At 43.5% G+C, this 23,934-nt stretch overlaps 1 protein-coding gene across 7 annotated transcripts in view; it reads left to right on the forward strand.

Moving 5' to 3' along the window:
* The window catches only part of sox5 (SRY-box transcription factor 5), a 183,406-nt gene that overhangs the window by 124,317 nt on the left and 35,155 nt on the right, over positions 1 to 23,934 (forward strand). For 6 of the 7 annotated variants that reach the window (XM_046072160.1, XM_046072157.1, XM_046072158.1 and 3 more), the window contains 3 exons: positions 11,681 to 11,767; positions 17,997 to 18,169; positions 19,897 to 19,965. In XM_046072160.1, coding sequence (XP_045928116.1) covers positions 11,681 to 11,767; positions 17,997 to 18,169; positions 19,897 to 19,965 — 329 coding nt within the window. Of the gene's footprint in view, positions 1 to 6,201; positions 6,364 to 11,680; positions 11,768 to 17,996; positions 18,170 to 19,896; positions 19,966 to 23,934 lie in introns of those variants that run through there. The other variant, XM_046072163.1, reaches the window with a different exon arrangement.

Here is a 23,934-nt window from a genome sequence, read left to right on the forward strand (position 1 = left end):
TTTATTCAGAGTTGCAATAGATTCACCTAGACAGACCTAGTATTTTTATTTTTTTTTATAAAGATGACAGAGATTGTGGAGACGTTTTAGAAATAATTTCAATAAGTTAAAAATTTTAAATCAAGAGACACTCCATCGATTTTACATATTAAGGTCATGGAGACAACTAGTCAGCCTGTGAACCTAGTTGTGTAATGTCTTCTGTGGCTCTGGAGAAGCTTTTTAAAGTCAAGGAAAATAAACCTGAAGACAAATATTTGACAGAAAACCTGCATTATAAAATGGGAGCACAAAGTTTGAAAAATGAGGGCGTTGAACAGACAAAACTAACATTTCATTTCATCAAGGTTTTTGTTCACGTATTACAACACGTTTTCCGTAATAGGATGGGTTTGCCTCTGTATTCTGTGAGTAAACCTCCAGTAAGGCTTGTTTATATTAGCTTGGTCTGTAACTGTGTTTACTGTTGGAAGAACTCTCCATCCCCAAGGCAACATGATTTCTACCTCTCCACCTTCACCCCCCCTCCCCTTGTTCCTCCTTACCCTGCTCACACTCACTTGTTCCTTTCTTTTTTCCAAAACATACATCCTGCCCTGTCTGTAGGCAATGTGCGCACAAATGTACACCTGACAGGAGTTTTGTACTGTCCTCGTCTCTCCCTGATTCCCTGCTAAAGTGTTACCATAAAACGTTCACCTTATACATCTGTGTGTGTGTGTGTGTATGTGTGTGTATCTGCATGCGTCAGCATTTTTATGGCAAAGATGCCCTTCCTACGCTCACAGCCCTTTTCCGCCCGACGGTTGCTTAAATTTAGAATGTGAATCCTTATTGTTGAAATTTGTGAGTAAAATGATGATTAACTATGAATATCAATGATCAGCGGCGTGAAGTGGTGTGTAACAGCGCTATTTAAGGCTCCTTTAGATGTGGGTGGAGTTTGCAAGCTTTCTTCCCATGCGTGAGTGCGTGTTTGTGTGTTTGTGTCAGATGGTGGATAGTGGGCTTCGGAGTGGTGCTGCTGGTATCTGGGTCCAAACACATTCATAGACACAAAGTATCAGGGGAAACATTCCACTGTCCATCTTTTCCTTCTGGCAAATTTTTTATCTATCTTTATCTCTTTCTCTCTCTTGGTGTCTGTCTTTGGCTTTCTCTTTTTTCTCTCTCTCTCTCTCTCTCTCTCTCTCTCTCTCTCAAACTGAACTCATGTTTGTTTGCAAGCTTCACACTAGACAGTCTTGTGATGCTGGTTCAAGGAGCCGTCCACACGAAGACACTGGACACTTGTTTGTTAGGTCATGTCGGTTTCTCTGACACACTCTCACTCCCAAAAACACACACACCCAACACACTCTGTAACATTGAGCCCTCTGTCTAGCTCAACCTCCCCCCACCAACTCCCATATCAGTTTACTATGTGAAAACACAGTCGTACGCAGGATTTCAAGCCCACTTAACCAACGGATTTCGCCCTGGTTTACTGTAGATCATGCCATCCTCGTCCATTTTGTTGGTTTGTTTAATTACGCTAACGTGGTTATAGCCAAGGTTATCATGTCCCACTGTAGTCTCCAGTCGCGTTGTTAAGACAATTAGCCCACTCAAAGAGTCATGGATGTCTTGTCGGAGGAATTGTGGGGGGAGGAGGAAGAGACGGTCAAAGACCCACAGGAATGTTCAGGAAGAAAAGGAGTGCTGATGCAAGGAACTGTGTCTGAGAGGAGTTGAAATCTAAACTTATATGATATTTCTCAATAGAGTCAATGTAAGTGTAACTGAACTGTTTGTTCTAATAAAGAGATGAATGATCAGATTAACACAGGATTGATATAATAAAATAATATGTTAATAGAAAAGGGCTTAAGCCCCCTGCGACCCTGTATGCAGGATAAGCGGTTGACGATGGATGGATGGATGGATGGTTAATAGAAAAGCCAAGCTTGATTTGATAAGGATCCTAATAATTTATTACTTATTAAATAAATATATAAATATTTCCAATGTTGTGAGCATTTATCTTTTAATTAGTGTTTTGGTAGATATGCCAATCAAATTTAGACTTCGAACATATCAAATTTAAATGTGCTGGCTGAACTTTGAAGCTGCTCCAGTGAGTTAAAGCCATATTAATCTTGAATCTGTAGGCGACCGAGATATTCTGACTTTTAGCCCCCAGAACCAAACACACTTGTTCCTACATTTCCCATCATACATCTCAGTTGCATATTTTATTAGGCCCTCCCTGTCGACTCAAATGCCCCACTTCTATCAAACCCCACACTTCCACTTTCTAATGCTGGCTTTGTGTTAAGTGGTTTGAGTCTCAAGCCGGGGCCGAGATAACCCTGATGACATCACCATGACATCATCAGTGTTATTTTTTCAAACTTTGGAAAGCTCCCTCCAACTGTTTTCATTTGCTGTGTAGTGCTCCTTTTCACAAGTAAACTAAGCTTTTTGTGTCAAATGGGTGGTGTGCCCCTTTTAAGCCTATTTTTATCAGATAGAGGTTCAACTTTTATTCAGTCGTGTATTTTTATTCATGAAATTTTTCATATAAAAAAGTAAAATTTAGGAGCTAAGTTATCAATTCAAGTATTTGCTTTCAACCTCTCTGGTGTTGTCATTTAGTTCTACCCTTCCTATTTGTTGGCCACAGATGGCTAAGTGATCTAAATGTGACCTAACCAGCAGCATCAGCCATTATTGACGAGGCAAATCTCATCAACCAATCAAAGTTTTTTTTTTTTCTGCACCTAAAAACGATGTGATCTTTCCAGGAAAAATAAGGGAGTAGGAAAAGATTTAGAGGGAGAGACGGCGAGGTGAGCAAATAATTGGAGCACAGTGACTCGTAAGGCTCCAACAGGTCAGGCACGCACGCACACGCACACACACGCACACACACACACGCTAGTCAGCAGAGCATTCCTGTGCTGTTTGGACTGTTGTTGCCATTGGTCTAATGGTTCTCACATGTCTGTCGCCCTATCTTTGAGCAGCACACAGGACAATGTGGGCTATTCTTAAGACTTTACAACGCGCTCTGTATCAGACCGATCGACTCACAGATGGAACAGACATTCACACATAGAGAAGAAAGACAAAAAGAGACAGCGACGGATATCAAGACTCAAACAGACGCATAAACAGAGGGAGAAGTGTGTGCGTCTGTTTGTGCTTGTCAACAGCGTCCGCGTTAACTGGAATAGGCGGGTCCCGCCTCCGCCGTCCGGCAAAGCAAAGCCACTCTAAAGCCAAGCCAACTGTCAATCAAACAGCCAACACAAGGCCAAAACGATGATAGCATCAAAAATAACAGTCTTTACCCATCAGTCTTCCATGCACACACACACACACACACACACACACACAAGCGCAGGGGAGGTTAAAGTCACAGCTCAGTCCTGTTTGAATAGGCTTCCAGCATGCAAAGCAACATTAGTGTGTCAGGAGTGTCTTGCTGTTCTGTCTGTCTGTCTGTCATTGCTTTGACAGGCAGACGAAAAATGTCACGACTCACAAGAGAAAACGCTGCACTCTGAGTGTGTGTGTGTGTGTGTGTGTGTGTGTGTGTGCGTGTGTGTACATGATCTCCGCCTGTCTGTCGCCTAGTTAATGCGTGGGTCCGTTCCTCTCCTATACACAGCAGGCCCAATGCACAATGTCTTCTTTTGTTGTCACGTTAAAGTGATGCAATAAAGCTGTGCAGTGACAAGGACGGCCCGGGGGCTGCTGCCGTGACAGAGACATTGAGTGTGCATGTGTGCATGTGTGTGTGTTGAGTGGAGACAAGAGCACTGAAGAGGGGTTATTGCCACGAGACAGATTGCAAGTGTCATTTTCCATTACAGCAGCCTAAGCCACTGTGTACGACACACACACAGTTACACACCGATACACATGCCTTGGCCTACTTCAACAGGATGCTTTTGACAGGGAGAGATGTGCATGCATTAAAAGAGTGCCGGGCCCTGACTATTTAACCCTCTCCTCACTCTGACATCAGGTTGAGCAGGCAGAATTTGCAGACTTTCTTTTTTTTGGCTTGTGATTGGTTGATTCACAGGTCATTGAATATATGTAAATATATTATATGATATAATATATGTCAGATTTTTCCCTGAAACCTAAGATGTCAAGAGTCTATAATTTACATTTGGATCTGCAAGTAAATAATTTAAGTAATTTTTATGGTTTAGTTGATTACGTCATGATCCTATGTTGGTTGAGAGAGTTATTTGGCCTTTTGGGTCTCTAAAAAAGGCACTGATGCACAGCTAAAAACTGTAAAAAGATGCTTTTCTTACTGTTTTAAAATGTTACTTTCAGGAAAAACAAAGGTTTACACCTGACAGTAGTACCAGGATACAATATACTTGTCAGAGCAGCTTTTCAAAGGCTCCTCAGTGAATACACTGAGTTTTGAATACAGCACGAACCATTGTTGCATGTGAACCTCTATTATCTATACAAAGGTCCCTCATGAGGCTCTGTTTGTTAACCAGGCAATTAGCTGGCAGTATTTGGTGGTTATCAGTACCACAGTTGACACTTGGTCTCTTCAGCCTGTAAAGTATGAGGCAGTAAAATGAAAATGGGATCTATGTTCGGTCCCATAGCTTGTCTCTAATAAGGTGCAGTGGCAGCGGCTATCAGGGGCCGAGCTGAATTAGTCCGCAGCGGATTCAAATGTCTAGATGCTATCAAACACCATTTAATGATAATGGAGGTCACAGAGGCAATTGGGAAAATGGTGTGTGTGTGTCTGTGTGAAAGGAACGTTTCTCTGTGTCCCGCAAAAACACAGCATTAAGATAGCATCGCTAATTTCTCCGGCTCGGCACAAACACAACATGCAGAGGAGGGGAGAGGAGAAGAAGGAGAAAAAAACACACACACAAGCAGAATGAGACAACAAGGAAAGTTTTTCTGCGACTTTCTCGAATGTCGCTCCAGATTTTGCCCTTCATCGTTCTTTCACAATGTCGCGCCCTCTCCGCTGCTATTTCTGACTGCCAGTGTGTGGATCTGGCTCGCTGAGATTTCATGCCAGTGTAAAAATTGGCTGAGGGTTTGGTTCAAATCAAATTGGACATAAGCACCCACAACACCATCTGTTAGGGAAAGGCAGTGGAGTGAAGGGCAGAACTCTGTATTCAGATAAATGGATTTTCAATTTATTAAATTGTTGACTGACACCTTTGTAAATGTTCGCTTTATGTGCTGTGGCCTATTCTTAGAACGTCACACTTAATGGAAACGTGTTGCTATACATCCATACATCCCTAATATTAGAATGGAGAAAAAAAAGATCCCACTACATCTGTTGTTTTGTGAGTTTAATTACTTCTTTTTAGATTTTTTTCACAGCACAGTGGCCTCACATTTACATGAGAGGGGAAAAAAAGCTCATTTATAAAACTACATCTCGCATTAAATAGACAAAAATAAAGCCCCCGCCCCGGTTAGTCTTTAGGTGATTTGGCAAGTGATGTGCTGTGTGTGTGTGTGTTTTTGCCATTTTCCGTTAACAGGTGTGTCGCCCCGAAATGTGTTTAGAGACGCGTCTGTGATTGTCACAGTACTTTAGGGGAGGACCATATGTCCCTTGTCGCTACACCCAAAAACTTAACTCACTTTGCAAGGTGAATAACTGTCTCTTCACTCTCGATGTCATGTAGCTCTGCGTGTGAGTGCGTGCCAACTACTTTCAGCTTGTGTGTGTGTGTGTGTGTGTGTCTAGTCTGCCTACTGGTCTGGGTGTTTATTAATAACTAAAGTTGGAGCAGCTTCTGACTTAAAAGTCACTACGGACATTGAGACCGATGGGACACACACACATTATATATTTTTATATATATATATATATATATATATATATATATATATTCTCGCCATGGTGCTCTGCGTCAGTGGGAGACAGGGAGCACTTGGAGGGGGCTAGAAAGTAAGGAGGAGGAGGGAGATGGGGAGGAGGAGGAGAGGGATTTTAGTGTTTACATAGAGGCCCGGCCACCGAGGCAACTGTTGCCAAGCGCTGTTCTCCCCAACAACAAGTCAGTAATTGGTACTGTTAGCGGCTAACCTTGCGGAGGTGGTGGTGCGAGGTGGGCTTGGACAAAAAGCTTTTTGATACATCTCCTCTATCTCTTTCTCCTCTCTCAGGCCGCCATGTAGTGCTCCTGTTTTTGTTTTTTTTGTTGGACTGCCCGTAATCTTGGCACGGCCCCCTTTGCTTTGGAACGATTGGACCGTCTTTAGAAGGAATCGATGAAAATGTGTCCAGACACATGGCCCAGCTCAACCAGACATGAATTGATCATCAAAATATCAACATCATCATTTCGTAATGGAGTATGTTGGTGCCATCAGTGCGAGGGGGAATCGCCAGACTGAAAAGCAAAAGCTGCAGTATCAAGAGGGTGTAAATAAGCGAGGAGTTGTATTCCAAATTCTGCTTTTATGAAGTTTGTTTGAACATCTCTATAATGTAGAAGATCAAGTCTGTTAAAAGTTGGAACATTTAACTACTAACAGACTGAAGTTACCTCATATTATTTAAATAGTCACATTACTTTTTGCCCTTTTTTCTCAATGAAAAACTAGATTTAAACTACAGCAAGAATTCATTACAACAGTGAATGCTGCAGTATTAAGTTTTTAATTTTGTATAGCATAGTTTAGTGCAGCTTGGGGCTATAATGAGTGTGAGTCTATGTGCAGGTGTGTTTGCAGTCTCTAACCAATTTTCTTTTCTCTTACTGTGTATAACCCAGATTAAGAGGAATAGGTTTCAATTCAAAAAAAGATTAGTAATCCAGGCCTTTTATGATTGAGGTTTGGCCATGATTTACCTTAATAATCTAATCTTTACATCACATGAACACAGTCTTTCTGTCTCTGCCATGGCCGCCAGCAAATGTGTTTTCACCACAGAAGTCACACACATCTCTATTCGCTCTCTCTCTCTCTCTCTCTCTCTTACTCCTTCCTTCCATCTCAGTACTTCAGTGTTCAGGGTGGCAGCCTTAGACAAACTCCACCAGTGCTTGTATAATTGCTTATTCAATGCTGACCCCTGCTCAGTTTAGGAGGGAGGAGGGAGGGGGAGGAGGAGAACGAAGGAGGAAGGGGGGAGTAGCTGGAGCCTCCCCATGGCTGCCAAGGCCCAAGTCAATGTGGAGCCTGTTTTTCGGGATATAAGGGCCGGCCACGGGTCCCAAGCCAGGGCCCTTTCCTGTGGGCCCTACTCCTCCTCCTCCTCGTCTTCGTTCTCCTCCTTCATCCTCCACCCTCCTCTGAGCCCGGCTGGGCCTGGCGCTGGCACAGAGGTCCCTTTGTTGTGCACCCGAGGGCCCAGGCTCTCTCTCTCTCTATTTTCCTCCCTTCTCTTTCTCTCTCTCTCTCTCTCTCTTTCCACAAACGCCCCCCTTCTTCCTCCTCCTCCTCCTCCTCCTCTTCACCAGCCCTCCCTCCATTTTCCTCTAAAGGTCTCCAGGCTTCACAAATATGAGATAATAGGAAAAATAGAGCTGGCTGCTTGTGGTGACTCAGGGCAAAACGTCTGAGTGAAAAATAGAAAGTGAGAGAGAGAGAGAGAGAGAGAGAGAGAGAGAGATGGTATTGTTTGTGAGGTTGGTTGGAGCGAGCTGGACTCGAGTCCAGTCTCCTCCCATCTCTCTCTCTTTCTCTTCCTCTCCTTCTCTCTCCAGCAGCTTCTGAACCAAAAGCTCACTGTGGAGTCCAAAAGCCGAATGGGGGCTTGCTCTAACACACAAACGCACACAAATGCACACAAACACACACGCGCACTGTTTCTCTCTCCCTCTCTCGGCAGGTGGACAGGGTTGTTTTGGCTCGGCTGCAGGGCAGCAGCTTGACTCCGTTTGAGCCAATGAGCCAAGATAATAGCCAACGATTCCAGAGTTATTGTCAGCGTTTTCCCCCCTCTGCTTTTCCCAGAATCCCTCTCAGCCGTGCGGGATTGGAATGGGAGCGTCACCCTCAGATGAATTAATGCGCTTTTGCAAGAAAATACTACAGCGAGATTTACAGTCGAACGTACCTGCACGGTCAAAACCAGACAGTCACATCAAGGAGAGATTTTAAAGTTTTTTAAAACCCCTTAAACCTCCCTGAGCTGCCTAAGGGCCTGATCCCAAAGTTGTCATTTAGAACATTCATTTTTCATTCAGTGTGGACATCATATAGCTTTAATAAGCAACTGGAACAACCTAATACAGAATATATATATGTGATGTTGTCAGACAGTGTGGAATAACATGATTTTTCCAGTGTTAAAGCTACTTACGGGGAAAAGAAAGGCCAAAACTGCATTTCAAGTGGTTACCATGTACACACACACACACACACACACACACACACCCCCCACCACCCTGTGCGACTTACACTTAAATTTCCTCTCACCCCTTCTTCTGTTCCTCACCACTTCATTTTTGTCAAGGGGGAGGCCGGTGTTCTCCCTCGCCCTAAGCTCCCAACACCCCACCCTGCAAATATGCGGCCCACACCCCTGCGTGGGCACCAAACTCCACCCGCTTACCTCACAGAACACACACAAACACACATGCACATATACACGTGTCCTATACGTCAGGCGAACAGGGAGTAACTTTTCTGATTTTCATGGAAAGTGTTGCGCTCTCCTCCTTTATTATATGATTGTTGGCCATAATTAGCAGTACGAGATGCTTGCTATGTTTCCGTCCAACTGTCAAGCAAATTATATAAAAAAAATGAATAAAAAACTTAAAATATTGCAGAACTTAAAATCAGGTGTTTCTATCTGCTGGGCTAAAGCAAATAAATCCTCAAATGTGAGGAAGGAGCTGAAAGAGTCCTTCAAAAATTGATTTGCATCAGGCAAGTTGTTATTGTTGTGCAGTGTCAGGTAATGGCGGCCATATTTCACATTCTTATATGAAGATGAAAACAAGGGAATACACTTGGCAATTGGAAGTAATGTAATGCACCAACTAATGCCCAAACAACCATGATAAGTAGCTAATGCATGAGAGAGAGTAGAACATTTCTGTGGGGTCACAGTTTCAGTTTTCTCTTAACTGATCCACAAGTTTGTGTGTGCTTGTGTTGGTGTGGAGTAAAGTGTGTGTCTTTGTATTTTATCAAGGGGGACAGTGTGGGCTCAATTCTCATAGTGTTCTCCACATCAATCAACATCTCACTAAAAGCTACAGCAACTCTTCTTCTCTTCTTTTCTCTTCTCCTCTTTTCTCTCCTCGTCTCATCTCTCCTCTCCTCATCTCATCTCTCCTCTCCTCTCCTCCTTTCTTTCTTTCCTCTCCTCTCCACTCCTGCCCATTTTGCCATCCCCGCACAATGAAAGAGCCTCTTGGCTTTTATTAATAGTTAAAGTGGCCCCAGCCTGTCACTGGGGACAATAACTGCAGCCCTGTTAATAAATAAAAATAATAACTAGGAGATGGAGACAGAGAGGGAGTGCAATGGAAAGAGAACAGGCGACACTGCCATTTGTTGTTCCCTCTCACTTGTCAAAGCTCTTTGGCTTAAAAGCCTCTGTCATTGTTGAAGGAGAGGGGGCTGGAGCGAGAGATGAGAGTGAGAGACAGAGAGAAAGAGGGAGAGAGGGGGAGCGCCAGGGGCTAATAGCACCTGTTGGGGTGATGGTGAGACAGCTGTCACGGGGGGGAAAAACACAGGAGCACACTCTTTCTTCTACTCCTTCTTCCTCTCTGTGTTTCTTTCCCTCCTCCCATTTTTCTTTGTACCGCACCTCCTCCTACCTTCATCCCACCGCTAACCTATTCCCTCAAGGCTGCGGTGGCTTCTGACAGAAAGCACTAGGGCACATCATGGTCCGCAGTACACTGGGTTGCTGACTAACTGGCTGAGTGGCAGCGTCGGAAACACAAGGACAGAGTCCAAGGACGGTGGGATTTGAAAAGGCAAGAGGGATGAGAAATAGAAAGACCGAGAGGTGGACTGTCTTAAAGTTCACCATTGATCTTTTGCTGTGTGTGTGTGTGTGTGTGTATGTGTGTGTTTGCAAATGCATGCCCATAATCAACGGAGCGTGAATGCTCTAGTCTTGAAGCCAGAGGAAAGGACCTGATTCAGGCCTCTGGAGAGGCTGTAGACACGCGCACACACACACACACACACCGAGGTACAGTATGTAGGACACGCTGCAGTGCTTTGTGTGTCTAAGCAGAGCTTGTATGTCTCAAATCTCTCACTCATGAGAATCTCCAGGTGGTTTCTCATCCTGGTCTCATCTCTCCTCTCCATCACGGACAGGAAAAGTAGAAGGAATGAAGAGGAAAGAAAGAACTTTAGGCAAAGCACTGTTTTTTTGTATTTTGGATGATGGGTAAACGTACTTTGATTTGTTGTTGAGTGTTGAGGCTGTGTGTGTGTGTTCATGTCTCACTTGGAGAAAAGACGCTAAGCTGTTCAGCTCAACACACCGGACATCTCTCTCCCTCTCTCTCTCTCTCTCTCTCTCTCTCTCTCTCTCTCTCACTCTGTGGAGAGCATTAGTGTGTCACAGCATGTGTGTATGTGTGTGTGTGTGTGTGTGTGTGTTTGTGTGTGTTTGTACAGGCAAGCTGTCTCATACCAGTAAGATTAAGACTTTTTTTCTTAAATCAGTCTTGTCATTACAGAGGGAAAAAAAATAATCCGGGCACCAACAAACTTTTCGCCTGCCATCAGCAGTTGCCGGTGTGTATACGTCTGTGTGTGCAGCTACATATATACACATATATATGTTTTGCGGGCATTCAAGTATGCGTGTTTGCATTGGCTGATAGGGTTAATCTCCCCACTCAAAGTGTAAAACCTCTTTCCTTAGCAAGGCCCCGCAAGTGCAGATGGCTCCCAGTAAATAGAGGTCTCTCTCTCTCTCTCTCACCCTCTTGCTTCACACTTTCAGGCTCCCTTTGTCTGATCATTTCCCCCATATTTCTCTTTGTTCATGTCAACAACAGTCAACAGGGTGACTGAATTCATGGCAGTGTGTACATGCATTGATATTAGCGCATATATGTGCACACACTTCGTATTGAATCTCTGTGTGACATTTCTATTTCCCTCACTGTGTGTGTGTGTGTGTACATCCGTGTGAGAGTGTGACCATAGTTAGGATTGTAATTAGTGATTCTGCGGGGGTGTGCGCAGATGTGTGTGTTCGTGCAGGGGTTTGTGTGCGTAAGGGTCTGTAGAGTGTGTGTTGAAAACAAAGCGCTAGCTGATAATGTGTCCATTGTGGCGGGTGCATTAAGGCCCTCTTTGTCTCGGGGCCCACAGGGCTAATGATTCTCTAGCAGCAGGTGAGAGGGAAAAAGCCTCTCTCTTTCTCTCCCTCTCTCCTCCACTTGTCTCTCTCTTTATCTTGCGCTGCCTCTCTCGCTCTTTCCCGTTTGCTCACTTGTTTTTGTTCTTCAGATTTCCTCTCTTTCGATTATCAGCTTCTCTCTTTCCACCTTTCTCTCCCTCTCTCTCCCTCTCTCTCCTGCTGATGCGACCATTAGGCTGAGCTGCCACTGCCTTTATTACAGCAAATGGACTTTAAATGAGCTTTATTGTCATGTTGGCCAGCCAACTGAATCCCTCTCTCTCTCTTTCCTCTGCCCCCCCCCCCCCCCCCCCCCCCCCCCCCCCTAAACAGAGGCTCCCAGCATTGAGAGGCTGTTGTCAAAGGACTGGAAGGATAAACTTTTGGCCATGGGCTCAGGGCACATCGGAGAAATTAAAGGTATGGTACGACTAAATAATGACAAAACTAAACTTAAACTAGCTGTTTTAAATTTAATTAACCCTTTGAACTTGATTGATGTACCTCCGATGTCCATTGAGGAAAAAAACATCCATAAATCTACTTTTTAAACCTTAAAAAGGCTAACTTTAACTTCACATCTTACTGTATGATCTCTAAGTTAAGATTTGCCCATGTGGTTGTTGTCTGGTCACTGTGCAGACAAACTACTAGCAACTAAAGTAACATGACTTTTTATGGTGCAGAGTCCCCAAAGTGTAAAAAAAGTAGACTAAAAAATAAATAATAGCAGGGGTCAGGTGTAGCCCACAGATAACTCACTGACTCCATGGCGACTGTTGACATGAAGCATAATGGGAAAACCAGTAGTAAAAACTCAAAACATAATAATTTAAATGTGGCAAAAAATCATAACAATTAGCTTTGTTTTATACTATGTACATTATTTGACAATACTATGGCTCACGGTGTCCCATCAACATTGTTCTTATATCCCTAGAACACTAACTCTTTGCTGTATCTAATAATATATAATAAACAATTTTTTAAACAGCTTTTATTTCATGCATTCTGTCCAAGAATCATGTATTCAACCACTCACATGTCAGTTGATGGCATTTCCGAGCAGCCCAATGTGTCCTGAAAATAACAATAAATGGCATGCCTTAGTAAAATATATAGTAACCAGGCCATAAGCCTCTAAGTAAACGGCCTGCAGGCCTAAACAGCCTAGGCTAAATTGAATTGAATTAAAGTGAACTGACACAATTCAGTTGAAGTGAACTCAAATGCACTGAGCTGCCCTGAACTGAACCAAGCTGGTTCACACTTTGTCTCGTGTTTGACCAACACGTCAAGAAGTCAATGACTTCTCTGCTAGTCCATCAGCTCTGTGTTAATCTCACTGTTAATCACCCGTTTTATCCACACCAACCCTTCTTAGTAACATCCAAGAGCGAGACAGACGGAGCAAGACAGAGGGCAGGAAGTGAAACAAAAAGGGGACAAAAGTGTGAATATGCAGGAGCAAGAATCAGAGAGAAAGTGGGGGAGGTGGAAGAGTCTGGCTATTATTCCCTATAACTCCAGGGCAAAGCCGTCGTTCTAGTCCAGTAATTGAGCTTCATTAGGAAGCAAAGCAATATGTAATCAAAGAGCCTTGCGGAGCAGCGTGGCCGTTGAGAGGGGGGCTCCATTGATCAAAACCCCTTTTCCCAGCTCCCTGCTGCGCTGACATTTCTGTGTAGGGGCGTCCCGCTTGGCGCACCACACACCAACAGCTGGGGGAGAAATATCAGGAGGGTGTGTGTGTGTGTGTGTCTGTCTCAAACAGTGCTTACATAACAATGTGTGTCTGTGAGTGTGAAGTTGTACTTGTGCCTATGATTGTGGCACCATACAGAAATATATGGAAAATCAAGTGTTCATATGCGTTGACAGTTTGTACGTGTACGTGTGTGTGTGTGTGTGTGTACGTGTGTGTGTATGTACACGCACGCTATTTTCATTTATCGGTGCATCCCTTGACTTTTTTTTCTTCACGTCGAATTCCACTGAAGAGCCTTTTGTGGGGAACAAAGTGATTTTGAGCCACCACCTCCCACTCCATTGGCCTTATTGAGAAGCAACATTGGTAAAAGGCCCCATGTGGTTCACATAGCAAAACACACACACAAGCATGGAACTCAAAGTACAAGAATACATATCTCTACAGTATAACATCAGTTCTGCGGATAGATAGTAGAGAGTGACAGGAAAGAACTCTTGACGATCAGCGGGTTTCAGCACTTCAGTAAAGCTCTATGATGTTACACTGAGGGAAATATGTAAACCCAGCATTCTTAACAGCTGCACCATTACATCAAATTAAAATATTCTGAATGTCTTTTGCATCATTTTATATAAATTTTGACTATCCAGTATCATTGGAAACGTGCGCTTGGCTGCGCAACATGAGCTTCTAAGCATGTACCCCATCAGTGTATCTGTCTGGATTTAAGAGGGTAAAGGTAGCAATCAAACTCACACCACAGTCTGCTGTAACTAAGAGGGTAAATAGGGGTGGTGACGGCGTAGTGGATAAGACGTGTGCCTCTGGTGTGAGAGACCCAGGTGTTCAATTCCCCATCCACCAATGTGTCTCTGAGCAAGACACTTAATCCCTAGTTGCTCCAGAAGAGTGCGACCTCTGACTATCCAAGCAGCTCTTCGGGTAGATTTGGACGGTAAATTGCCTTGCTCAATGGCACAGTAGCAGTAGGTGTCAAGGAGAGAATGAATGTATTTGTGTATGAAACTAATAATTGGCACTGGCACTGTAAACGTATGCAACACATTCTACTGTAAGTGAAAGTGATTTAAACAAGGTGATGCTTGAGTGCATAGCCTGAATCCCCTCTAGTCAACTTTTATTCTCACCTCCTCCCAATTACGGTTTACATTAAAACTTATGACTTATTTTTAAATAAATAGATTATACCACTACAGAACTTCATCATACCTGCAAACAACTTCAAATTACCTCAATTTCTGACTAAATCCCTCTCGATTAACTGAGACATTTGGTATATATATTTACAGTTGTGAGACAAAAATACATTTTGGGGCAACAACAAAACTCCTTTTAAAGTTATAACTAACCCTAAGAAGGTTGTGGAGAATCAATGTGAGAAGCAATAAAGAGCTTCAGTAAGATATTGTCTGTAGGCTGCAAATCATGTGGCCAATCCAGTCAAACAAATCAAGTACACTTGAGTTAGTGGGAAAATCAGGTTACTGCAAACAGCATAGTGAGTGCTTTAATCAAACCTTAATTGTATTACCTTAATATTAACTAAATTTGATTATTTACTCTAATTGTCTTGTCATGTTCATGTGAATATACTTCTTAATATACTTCCAGAATTTTCTGTCTACCTCCTTCCCCTTCTTCTCTCTTAACTCTTCATTCCTTTACTCTCTTCTCTCCTCCACCATCACGTCTGTGTCTTATCTCTTTCCTCCTTCCTGCTCCTATTCCTCTCCCTCCGTCCCTCCCTCCCTTCCTCCACAGCTGTCTCATCCCCCGCTCCTCGAACCTTACCAGGGGGAGTTATCAATGCGGCCAGGGTCATTAATTAGCAATGTGAACACGGTGACAAGTATTACATTGTTACAAATTGCTTAATTACGCCATGCACTAGTGTGTGTGAGCAAAAAGGAAGAGGTGGTGTTGGTTCGGCGGGTTTGTAGGTAAGCAGAGGCCGCAGCAATCTGCCTAAGGAGGAATGTGTGTGAACCGATGGAGGAAACCAGTTATCGATCCACCTGCCCGCCTCGCAGCAGCTGAGGAAACAAGCCAACGCGAACTGATTTATGGGGTGACCCCAGAAATTCTGAAAGTCTGAATTGGAGGGAAAGAGAAGGGAGAGACAGGGCAGACTGTGTCCTCTTAGGAGAGTTTCTAAATCTCGTCTCAGTTAAGAAGCGTGTTGTTATCTTGGATTCTGCTTCTTCTGCAAATACTCTGCTGTTTACTGATGAAAGAGCCACAGCTGAGAGGGGGATTGAGAACAGCTTGTAGAAAAAGAATAGGCCGGTTGTCTTCGTTTTCACACACCTAAATATCCAGGCTGCTGGTTAAAGGAATGTCTTTCCACCTCAACGTGCACACTGTTTTGCACAGAAGTGCCCAATTTTACTGTGTTTGCGTTTGTGCATGTGCATGAATGTGTGTGTAAAGGGGGGTTAACCCTAACAAGAACCCCCAAGAAAGACTCCTTTGATCCATCGTTTCACCTTTGCAACCCCCCTTATCCTTTTTTTCTCCCCCTTGCCCCCTTCTCCCCCACCCCTTCACCCCCTCATATGAACAGGCTAACGTTTTTAACACAAGGCTCTTTCTTGTCTTGGTCAGCTTTGGCTATACACACATACACACGCACTTCTGTCTCTACAAAGGTGGGTCTGTGAGTTAGGACAGCGGCGTGTTTATTTTTCCAGTGGCCAGTGCTCCCGACAGTTGCCTTTATTGTTCATTGTTGGCGATTGGATGGAGTGCGGGGGGAAGTGAGGAAGGCGGGGGAAGGGGGGTGTCGGTGGGCATTGGAGGCGGGTGGGAGGGGGTTGGCGTGAGGCAGCGGCTACCAACTGGGAGGACAAATGGATGGCTCTGACCTTCCCAAGCAGTCAAAGGGCAGGTCAGCAGCCGTGGCTCCTCGCCTTTACTCCCTCCGTCCTTTCCTCTGATTCCCCCTTTCATCCCCCATTGTGTTTCTCTTTCTTTTCCCTCTCTTTCACCCTCTTTCTCTCTACCTCATCTGGTTTGACTGGCGCAGGAATGTGGCCCTGTTAAAGGTAGCAGCTGAAGAACAATGGGGGATTGTGCTATTCTACACACACATACACACACACACACACACACCCCTACACACACACACACACACACACACACACACACACACACACACCAAAGGCATGTCGGGAAACATTGGTACATATGACCAGACATGGGCGCACACACTCATACTGATTGTGCCTCTGTGTGCCTCTCTCTAACTACATCCTGTTGAATGATTTAGGTCTTGTGTGTCTGTGTGTGTGCGTGTGTAATGGAGCTGGTATGTCAGGATCTGAGAGGTCAAAGGTCAGGCCATGCTAAATGTGAGCAGGAGCTTGGCTGACTGCAGGGTAAACACAGGCCAGACACACTCTCTTTCTTTCTTTCTTTCTTTCTTTTTTCCTCTCTCTTTCTCACACACACACATACACACACACACACATATTCACAAAATACAGCTTGAATAGCTACAGACCAATCTCCAAATGTACCCATAATTCAGCGCCAATCAAATCAATTTAGATTTTGCTTCAGGTTTTTGTAAGAAATGTAAATTTTCAACCCTGGCTGCAGATTTATTGTGTTTGTTAAACATATGAATCTGGCTCAGATCTTACATTTGTTTTGCCGCCACATTTTGCCTGTGTACAAATGTTTCCTCAGCCAGATTTATTTTCTTTATTTCAATAAGGCAATAAAGGCAGTGATGGATGTGGTTTGAGTAATCACTGCTGGCCTTCTGTGTGCCCAGGAAAATAAGTCAACATCTGGTTTTACAACTCTGCAGCACACATACGCACTTTACCAAACGCACCTTCCGCTGACATGCCCCCTCCTATCGTCCAAAGCCCCTAACCGGTCATATATTAGGTTGACCAACAAGCCATGGATAGCTTTACACTACTTTGTTGTTCCTTCCTCCTCCATTCCTCTCCTTCATGGCTCTGACCTCTAACCTTACCCTCACAATCCTTTCTGGCCTCCGGAAAGCCATGAAAATCTCACAAAGACGGAAAACACAACATCAGATTTTGCATATTTTCCAATCCTGTCTTTTTTGGCTCTTGTTGAATTCGTATCTTTTCTAATGAAGCCATTGTTGTAGTTTAGGCAACCCTTTAAGCACTTATAAGCGGTATATAGGCATGTAATAAATGGTTCATAACACAATATAATGTAGTTGTAAGCAGTTATTTATTTTTTATTTTTTATTTATTATGTCAGGGACAATGTACAAAATACATTAATTTTAGAAAAGATGTTTTGTACCAGAGTTAGCAAACGCTAACTTCCATCTGCAGTCCCCGGGCAGGTGCAAACAATATTGAAACATTACATTACAAATTACTGTCAATAGCACTAGCAAATACATATAATAGTAATCCAACAACAATCATTTAGAACCAATCAGATGTTTAAATAAAGAAGCTAATCAAAAGACCATCACAGCCTAAAATATATACAGCATATTCAAAAACACTTACTTCAATATTACATTTGTAGGCTTTAAGTGTGCTGATGCTGACACAGCTGGTTATCGAGGATGTATTTCTTTAAGTTTCGAGAGAAATTATTCAGATCTACAGACAACTTTAGACTATCAGGGAGTTGATTCCATTGTTAATGGTTTTAAATGAAAAAGCTGTCTGTGCAAAGGCAGAGGATCTTTTCGGGATAGCACAGTTTCTGTGTGCAGTGGAACGGGTTATTCGGTTCGTTTGTTCACAATAAAGATTTATGAATTTTTTCATTGAAGGTGGAGCAATTGTATTAATGTATTTGTTAATTTATTATGATGAAAGAATCTTCATAGCGTCTTGGACTTTTCCTCAAAGTGCTACCATCTGACCTTTGACCCCTACTCTTCCCCCATCCTTTCTTGCCTTGTAGGTACCCCAGACAGCCTGGCGGAGAAAGAGCGCCAGCTCATGGGCATGATTGGCCAGTTGAGCAGCCTGAGGGAGCAGCTCCTGGCGGCCCACGAAGAGCAGAAGAAGCTGGCCGCCTCGCAGATGGAGAAGCAGAGGCAGCAGATGGAGCTGGCCAAGCAGCAGCAGGACCAGGTACAGGAGCATGCTGCATGTGAAGGCCTGCATTTGGAAATGAAGTGTAGTGAATGCCTCTGCTGTAAAACAATCCTTCCTAACAAGCCATTTAGTCTGGCTCTACTTCAGAAAATACAATAAAAAAATTAGAGTATTTGTTATGCCACTTATGTCCAATCAGTTCAGTACTTTTCAGGAATTTTGCAAATGGGTTGATTCTTTGGGTAATCCACTATATTTTAAAACATAGGTTGAGTTATCTTTATGATGTATCTTCCCCCACAATAATGCCTCAAACAATCCTGCAAATATATTGTGCCTAGTCAGTAAACCGTAAAAAAGGCACATGATTATATACTGATTTGGAGTCACAAGTCATATGCGCGCACACACACACACCACACTGGTATGTGCAGACACACAATACACATATACACTTGAGCTGAGAACATTTTAACAGAAGGTGGGTTTAAAGGTGTAGTTGAAAAGCAACAAATCACACAGGACTTTTCTTGCCTCTTCACACACACACTCTCACTCTCTCTCTCTCTCTCTCTCTCTCTCTGTCTCACACACACACATCTCATATCATATAGTGTTCACACAGCCAGAGACATGCGCCTTTGGCAGCTTGAACACAGGGACATTGCACAGGAATGAGCTGAGGGTATGTAGTGTTGGAGCGGATGTAGCGGAGACATACCCTCACACGTAGAAACACACACACACACACACCAAGCTCCCAGGCGAGACTCTGCCAGGTATTTGCATAGACAAGGGTTTCCCTCTTTCTTGTATTTTTTAGCTTCTGGAAATCTCCAGTTTACAAAGAGAACAACATATATTCACACACACGTGGAGAAACACAGCTGTAAGGACAAATCACCTGTGACAAACACGATGCCTTACAATGCCCTTGGCTGCAGCCCTCACCAGCACGCCTGCCCACGAATTGTACTGTGTGAATACTGTATTCTTGTGTGTCCACTCCACTCTATGAGCCACCGGAGATCTTCTGTGCAAAAGTTAATTACATCTTAGGCTTAATGTTGTTGCGTTCATGCAGAACGAGCAAGAATGAATGCAAAACTGAGTAAAATGGCATTACATTTACAATAAATATTTAAGTGAGAAAATGTCTCCTAATTGAGTATAGAAAATAGTTGATGGCCTTGGAAGTAGAAAAAATGATTTAATGTATTTGATTAAAATTACGTATTAATACTGGCATTATTTAGTTGGTACACTTGATTAATGTACATCAAGTGCAACAAAACAAAAACCTGCCATTTACTACAGTATATTCCCTCATATGTCAGATTTTTAAGCTAGAAAAAAATTACTTCAGCTTGCCTATCGTGTATTTTTGTGTTCATCCAAACAGTGTTGAAATTATTTCATAAACCCAAATTTCACAGAGCATTTACTCGGTCACTCAAAGAAAAACTCAGACTTCACTCGGCCTCCTTCCCTGTAAACTGAGAATTCTCTGCATACAGTACGTTCAGTTAAGTTTCTGTTTATATCAGTAAGTGTGTCGGTGTGACTCTGCTGGCCATTGAGTCCAGATGAGATGAGCTTTTTAATATTTCATACCAGGGCATCGACCCTCTGTCGTGCAACTGGGGCTTCGGAGACCTGCAGATGTGTCGCGTCTCCCACATGCCCTGCACACAAACCAAAACACACCCACACACACACACTGCATATACATTCTAATAATACGTTGTGTGCTCTGTCCTCAGATTGCCCGGCAACAGCAGCAGCTTCTGCAGCAGCAACACAAAATCAACCTCCTGCAGCAACAAATCCAGGTGAGGCCGGTTTGTGTGTGTGTTTGTGTGTCCAACCATGTGTGTAGTCAGGTCTATGTATCTTTCCAAGGGTAGGTGTTTGCGTGAATGTGTCTTGATGTGTGACTGCATGGCCCACAAAGGCAATTTTGTGATTGTGATTGTTGCAGGATTTCTTTGCACAGTCCATCAGCATTTGAGGCCTGAATCAGCGTTGACTTATAAAAGCCCCTGCTCCTCTAACACACAAACACACACACACACACACACACACACACACACAACCTGTGTAATCATTTAAAAGTGGCCGGTCTGCTTGGAAAAATCAGAAGTAGGGTGCTGGCTTGTACAGTATGTACGTTTTGAGTTATGATTATATAAATCAAAGTTTGCACGTCAAACTGTCAGTGAAGTACATTCTTTTCATGTGTATTCCAGTGTGTCTCTGAGTGATTGTGAAGGTGTTTTCACAGACAGAGCAATAGTTTTGCTCATGCAAGCAACAGCAACGTTGTACAAATCCAGACCAGGCAACTACCTCAGTTGACTTCTTATTTGGAGCAAGATGTTAAACAAATCTAATCATGTAGACGTAAGTGAATAATCTTATATGGACAAAAACATCTGCAAAGTAAGACAACTTAAAAGTCCCTTTGAATGTGAGTCTGTGTCTTTAGCTCTAGAGAAAATGGGTGGGTATATATGTAACACTTAAAAATGGAAGTATTGTCCTTTTGGGTGCTACACTGGAGCCTCTATGTTGTTCCAGGTGGCTTGGAAGGAATAGCCCAGGCCTTTGTAAAAGCAGATGACACTGAATATTGAGCTGAGAAAGCCGGGCTTTGTATCATAAAGAGACACCCTGTCCAAGAGGGAACACACACACACACACACATTCCCTTTCCCCCGAGAGGTTAGCCATACACAGTTGTGTGATAAGAGACCTTGTGATAGCATGTGTGTGGGACGTGTGTCTATGTGTGTCCACGGTTTTGTGCAAAGCAGCTGTGTTTATTTGCTTTGTGTGAGTTAAATTCTGAATTGTTCGCGTTTGACAAAAAAAAGAGTGCACGTTTGTTTCTGAGGATTTTTCTCTGTGCATTCTCGAGCTTCCATTTCTTCATCTCTGCATATGTGTGTGTGTGTGTGTGTGTTTGCCGCAGCTGTGTGTGTTAAGCTATAAACACGTCCGCTCATGATTCACTCCCTCACGACCCCGCCGAGACAAAGCTCTCTTTTCCCATGACTTTGCAACCTTTTCCCAAACAAGCATCTCTCCATTGAACGGGCCCAACAATAGTTTCTCACAAGCAGGGGCAGCTGTAGGCAGCCTCGTTAAGAGAGGGACACAATCAACAGGGGCTCATCATGGGAGCGCAAAAACACTCACACATCCACATATATCACACACATCAAAGTACGCACAAACATGGACAAACATACAAAAATATACGCCTTTACTCGCGCACTCGCCTGATGATCAAACACACACTCATCATCAAAGACTTGGTTGAGAAATACGCTGCTTAATCATTCATGAAGAGATTGTCTGCGCAATCCCACAATACAATAGTCTGCCAGAGAGAGGGCACCAGGTTCAGTGTGTTGGGGTTTGTGTGTGTGTTTTGTGTCTGTATGATAAGCCCCTTGTGATTGCATTTCCCCCTAACGAGGCTGAGTTCAGCTGTCCATTCGTTTGTGTGTGTGTGTGCGTCCTTGGCTTTGTTAGGCCCAAACCCCCAAAGGCCCGTGAAGAATGCTTTCAACCGTCCACTTGGAAGAGGTGATGAAATGAAACGAATAATCAAGCTCATGAAAAAGAGAGGAGAGTGACACACATCTTTCATGAAAGGAGGACAAATTATTTATTGTCCTCGCGTCCGGTTTCCTATTTTTTTTTTCTTACCCTGAACCCCAAATCAAGCTAGCAATATGCATGTTAGCATCCACTATTTAGGCCAACAGCACTCACCGAATGTGGCACGAGCTGACAAACAAGTGAGTTTATTTACAGAGGCAGACAACACCCGGCTAATGACATACAGTATGAGCAGGACACATATGCACACACAATTCATTAGTGTTCAGAAGTCAGTGATTGGCTACTTTCTCACTCTAATTGATTCTACCTGGAATTATCCATCCAATTATGATTCATTTATGATCCAGACCCCCAACACACACTCACATTGTTTTACTTTTTGAGGGAGCATTGCTACATCTAATCCGAGCTTAACCCTCGATCTGTTCTTTAGTCCAAGTCCTGAACTTAACTTAATTTAACCTGACAACCTCTAATCCTAATGTCCTGACCTGAAATTATCCTTAACCTTAACCCAACTAACTAAATCCATATTATAATCATTTAATCTGTACCTAAACATCCTCACCTTAAAGTCATTTCTCAGAGTAAATAAAGCACCACGAAAAATGATCCTTACTTTGTGCTCAATCTGAGGGTATAACACAACTTGCTCTCTACAGAATTAAAAAACAAGAACATGTGTGCACAAAAAGACATGCAGACACACACACACACATGTACTCCTACCCCCTGCTAGGGGCCTTCTTGTTAGGCTCAAAGGGTTGAGCACTTTTCCTCACTCTTGCCTTTGCTTTCCCTCTCGTCTTCTCTTATTCTAATTAAACAACTTGTCTCAGAGGCTCCCCCCGGTGTTGCCGGGGACGACTCTTGCTGCCGTGCAGGGATGCGCACCGGGGATGAAAGGAGCTCACCTGCCGAGCGGCTCTGGGCTTACCTTGAGAACATGGACACACACACACACACACTCACAATGTATATTGAAATAGAGGGATGAGGGGACACGAGTGTGTCCTGCCTAATGAATCAAAACTCACTCAACCAAAACACACACATACACACAAGTGTGTGTCAACCTCTCTACCTCTGCTGGCTGTCTTTCATCTCATTAAGCACCGCCAATGCTATAGATGCAAGGCAGCAAAGAAAACTGAAGAAGAAAGAAGTGAGAAAGAATCAGAAAATGACTAAAGCCACCTGATGCTGTGACTAGTTTAATAGATGCTAGACGCAGCGGCGACAGCAGCTAACAAGCTCTCTATTAAAGTTAACCTACATTGGTAACTCAATCACACAGACACACACATACACACTCCTCCAAGTGTAATACTTGATGCTATCACAAGCACAGCCTCTGTCTGTGTTGAATGGTTTTTTTTATTCTGTGGAGAAAAAGAGAAAAACAAAAGCAAAAAGACTACAAAAGATGCTTTTCATTCATTTTCACACACATACAGTAGGGCGCATACATGCACACACACAACACACCAGCACCTCTGTACTCTGTGCATAGGAGCGGCTAACCCAATTGCCTGTGTAATTGTTTAATCACTCCCATTACACTGCAACCAGTGTAATTTGTGTTTTCCTTACTGCACTGTATGTGTCAATGTGCGCTCACACACACACACACACACACACACACACACACACACTGGACTGGACCACAACCAACCAGCCTTTTCCACCTCCCACCAGACCCACCCTCTCTCCCATGTGTTCTCTCTAATGTACTCCCACACAGACATACCTGTGTGTGTGTGTGTGTGTGTGTGTGTGTGTGTGTGTGTCAGCCATTGCAGTGCCATTGCGACATGAACCATGCCCCTACATTGACAGTCGACTGGCTTCTAATAGCCGCTGTCCATAGAAAGTTAATGGACTAATATTAAAAGCCAGCTACCCCTCTCTCTCTCTCTCTCTCTCTCTCCCTCCAAATTAATTATTGGTTCCATCGCTCACACGTCCCTTCTTTAGCAATAGGTCATCGAGGTCGTGCATTAATTGCAGGAGCATATGGTCGCCAACAGATTTTAGCTGTGGGACTCGCACTTTAGCGGGGGCTATTTTTTTCGCGTGCTCAGATGCGAGCCATATTGTGCGGCGCTGGCAGCTATTGTTCAGCGCATTAACTTCATAGAGCTAATTACTCCCCAATAATAACTTTA

This window comes from Micropterus dolomieu, linkage group LG16 (assembly GCF_021292245.1).
Source record: "Micropterus dolomieu isolate WLL.071019.BEF.003 ecotype Adirondacks linkage group LG16, ASM2129224v1, whole genome shotgun sequence".
In the NCBI taxonomy this organism is placed as follows: Eukaryota; Metazoa; Chordata; class Actinopteri; order Centrarchiformes; family Centrarchidae; genus Micropterus; species Micropterus dolomieu.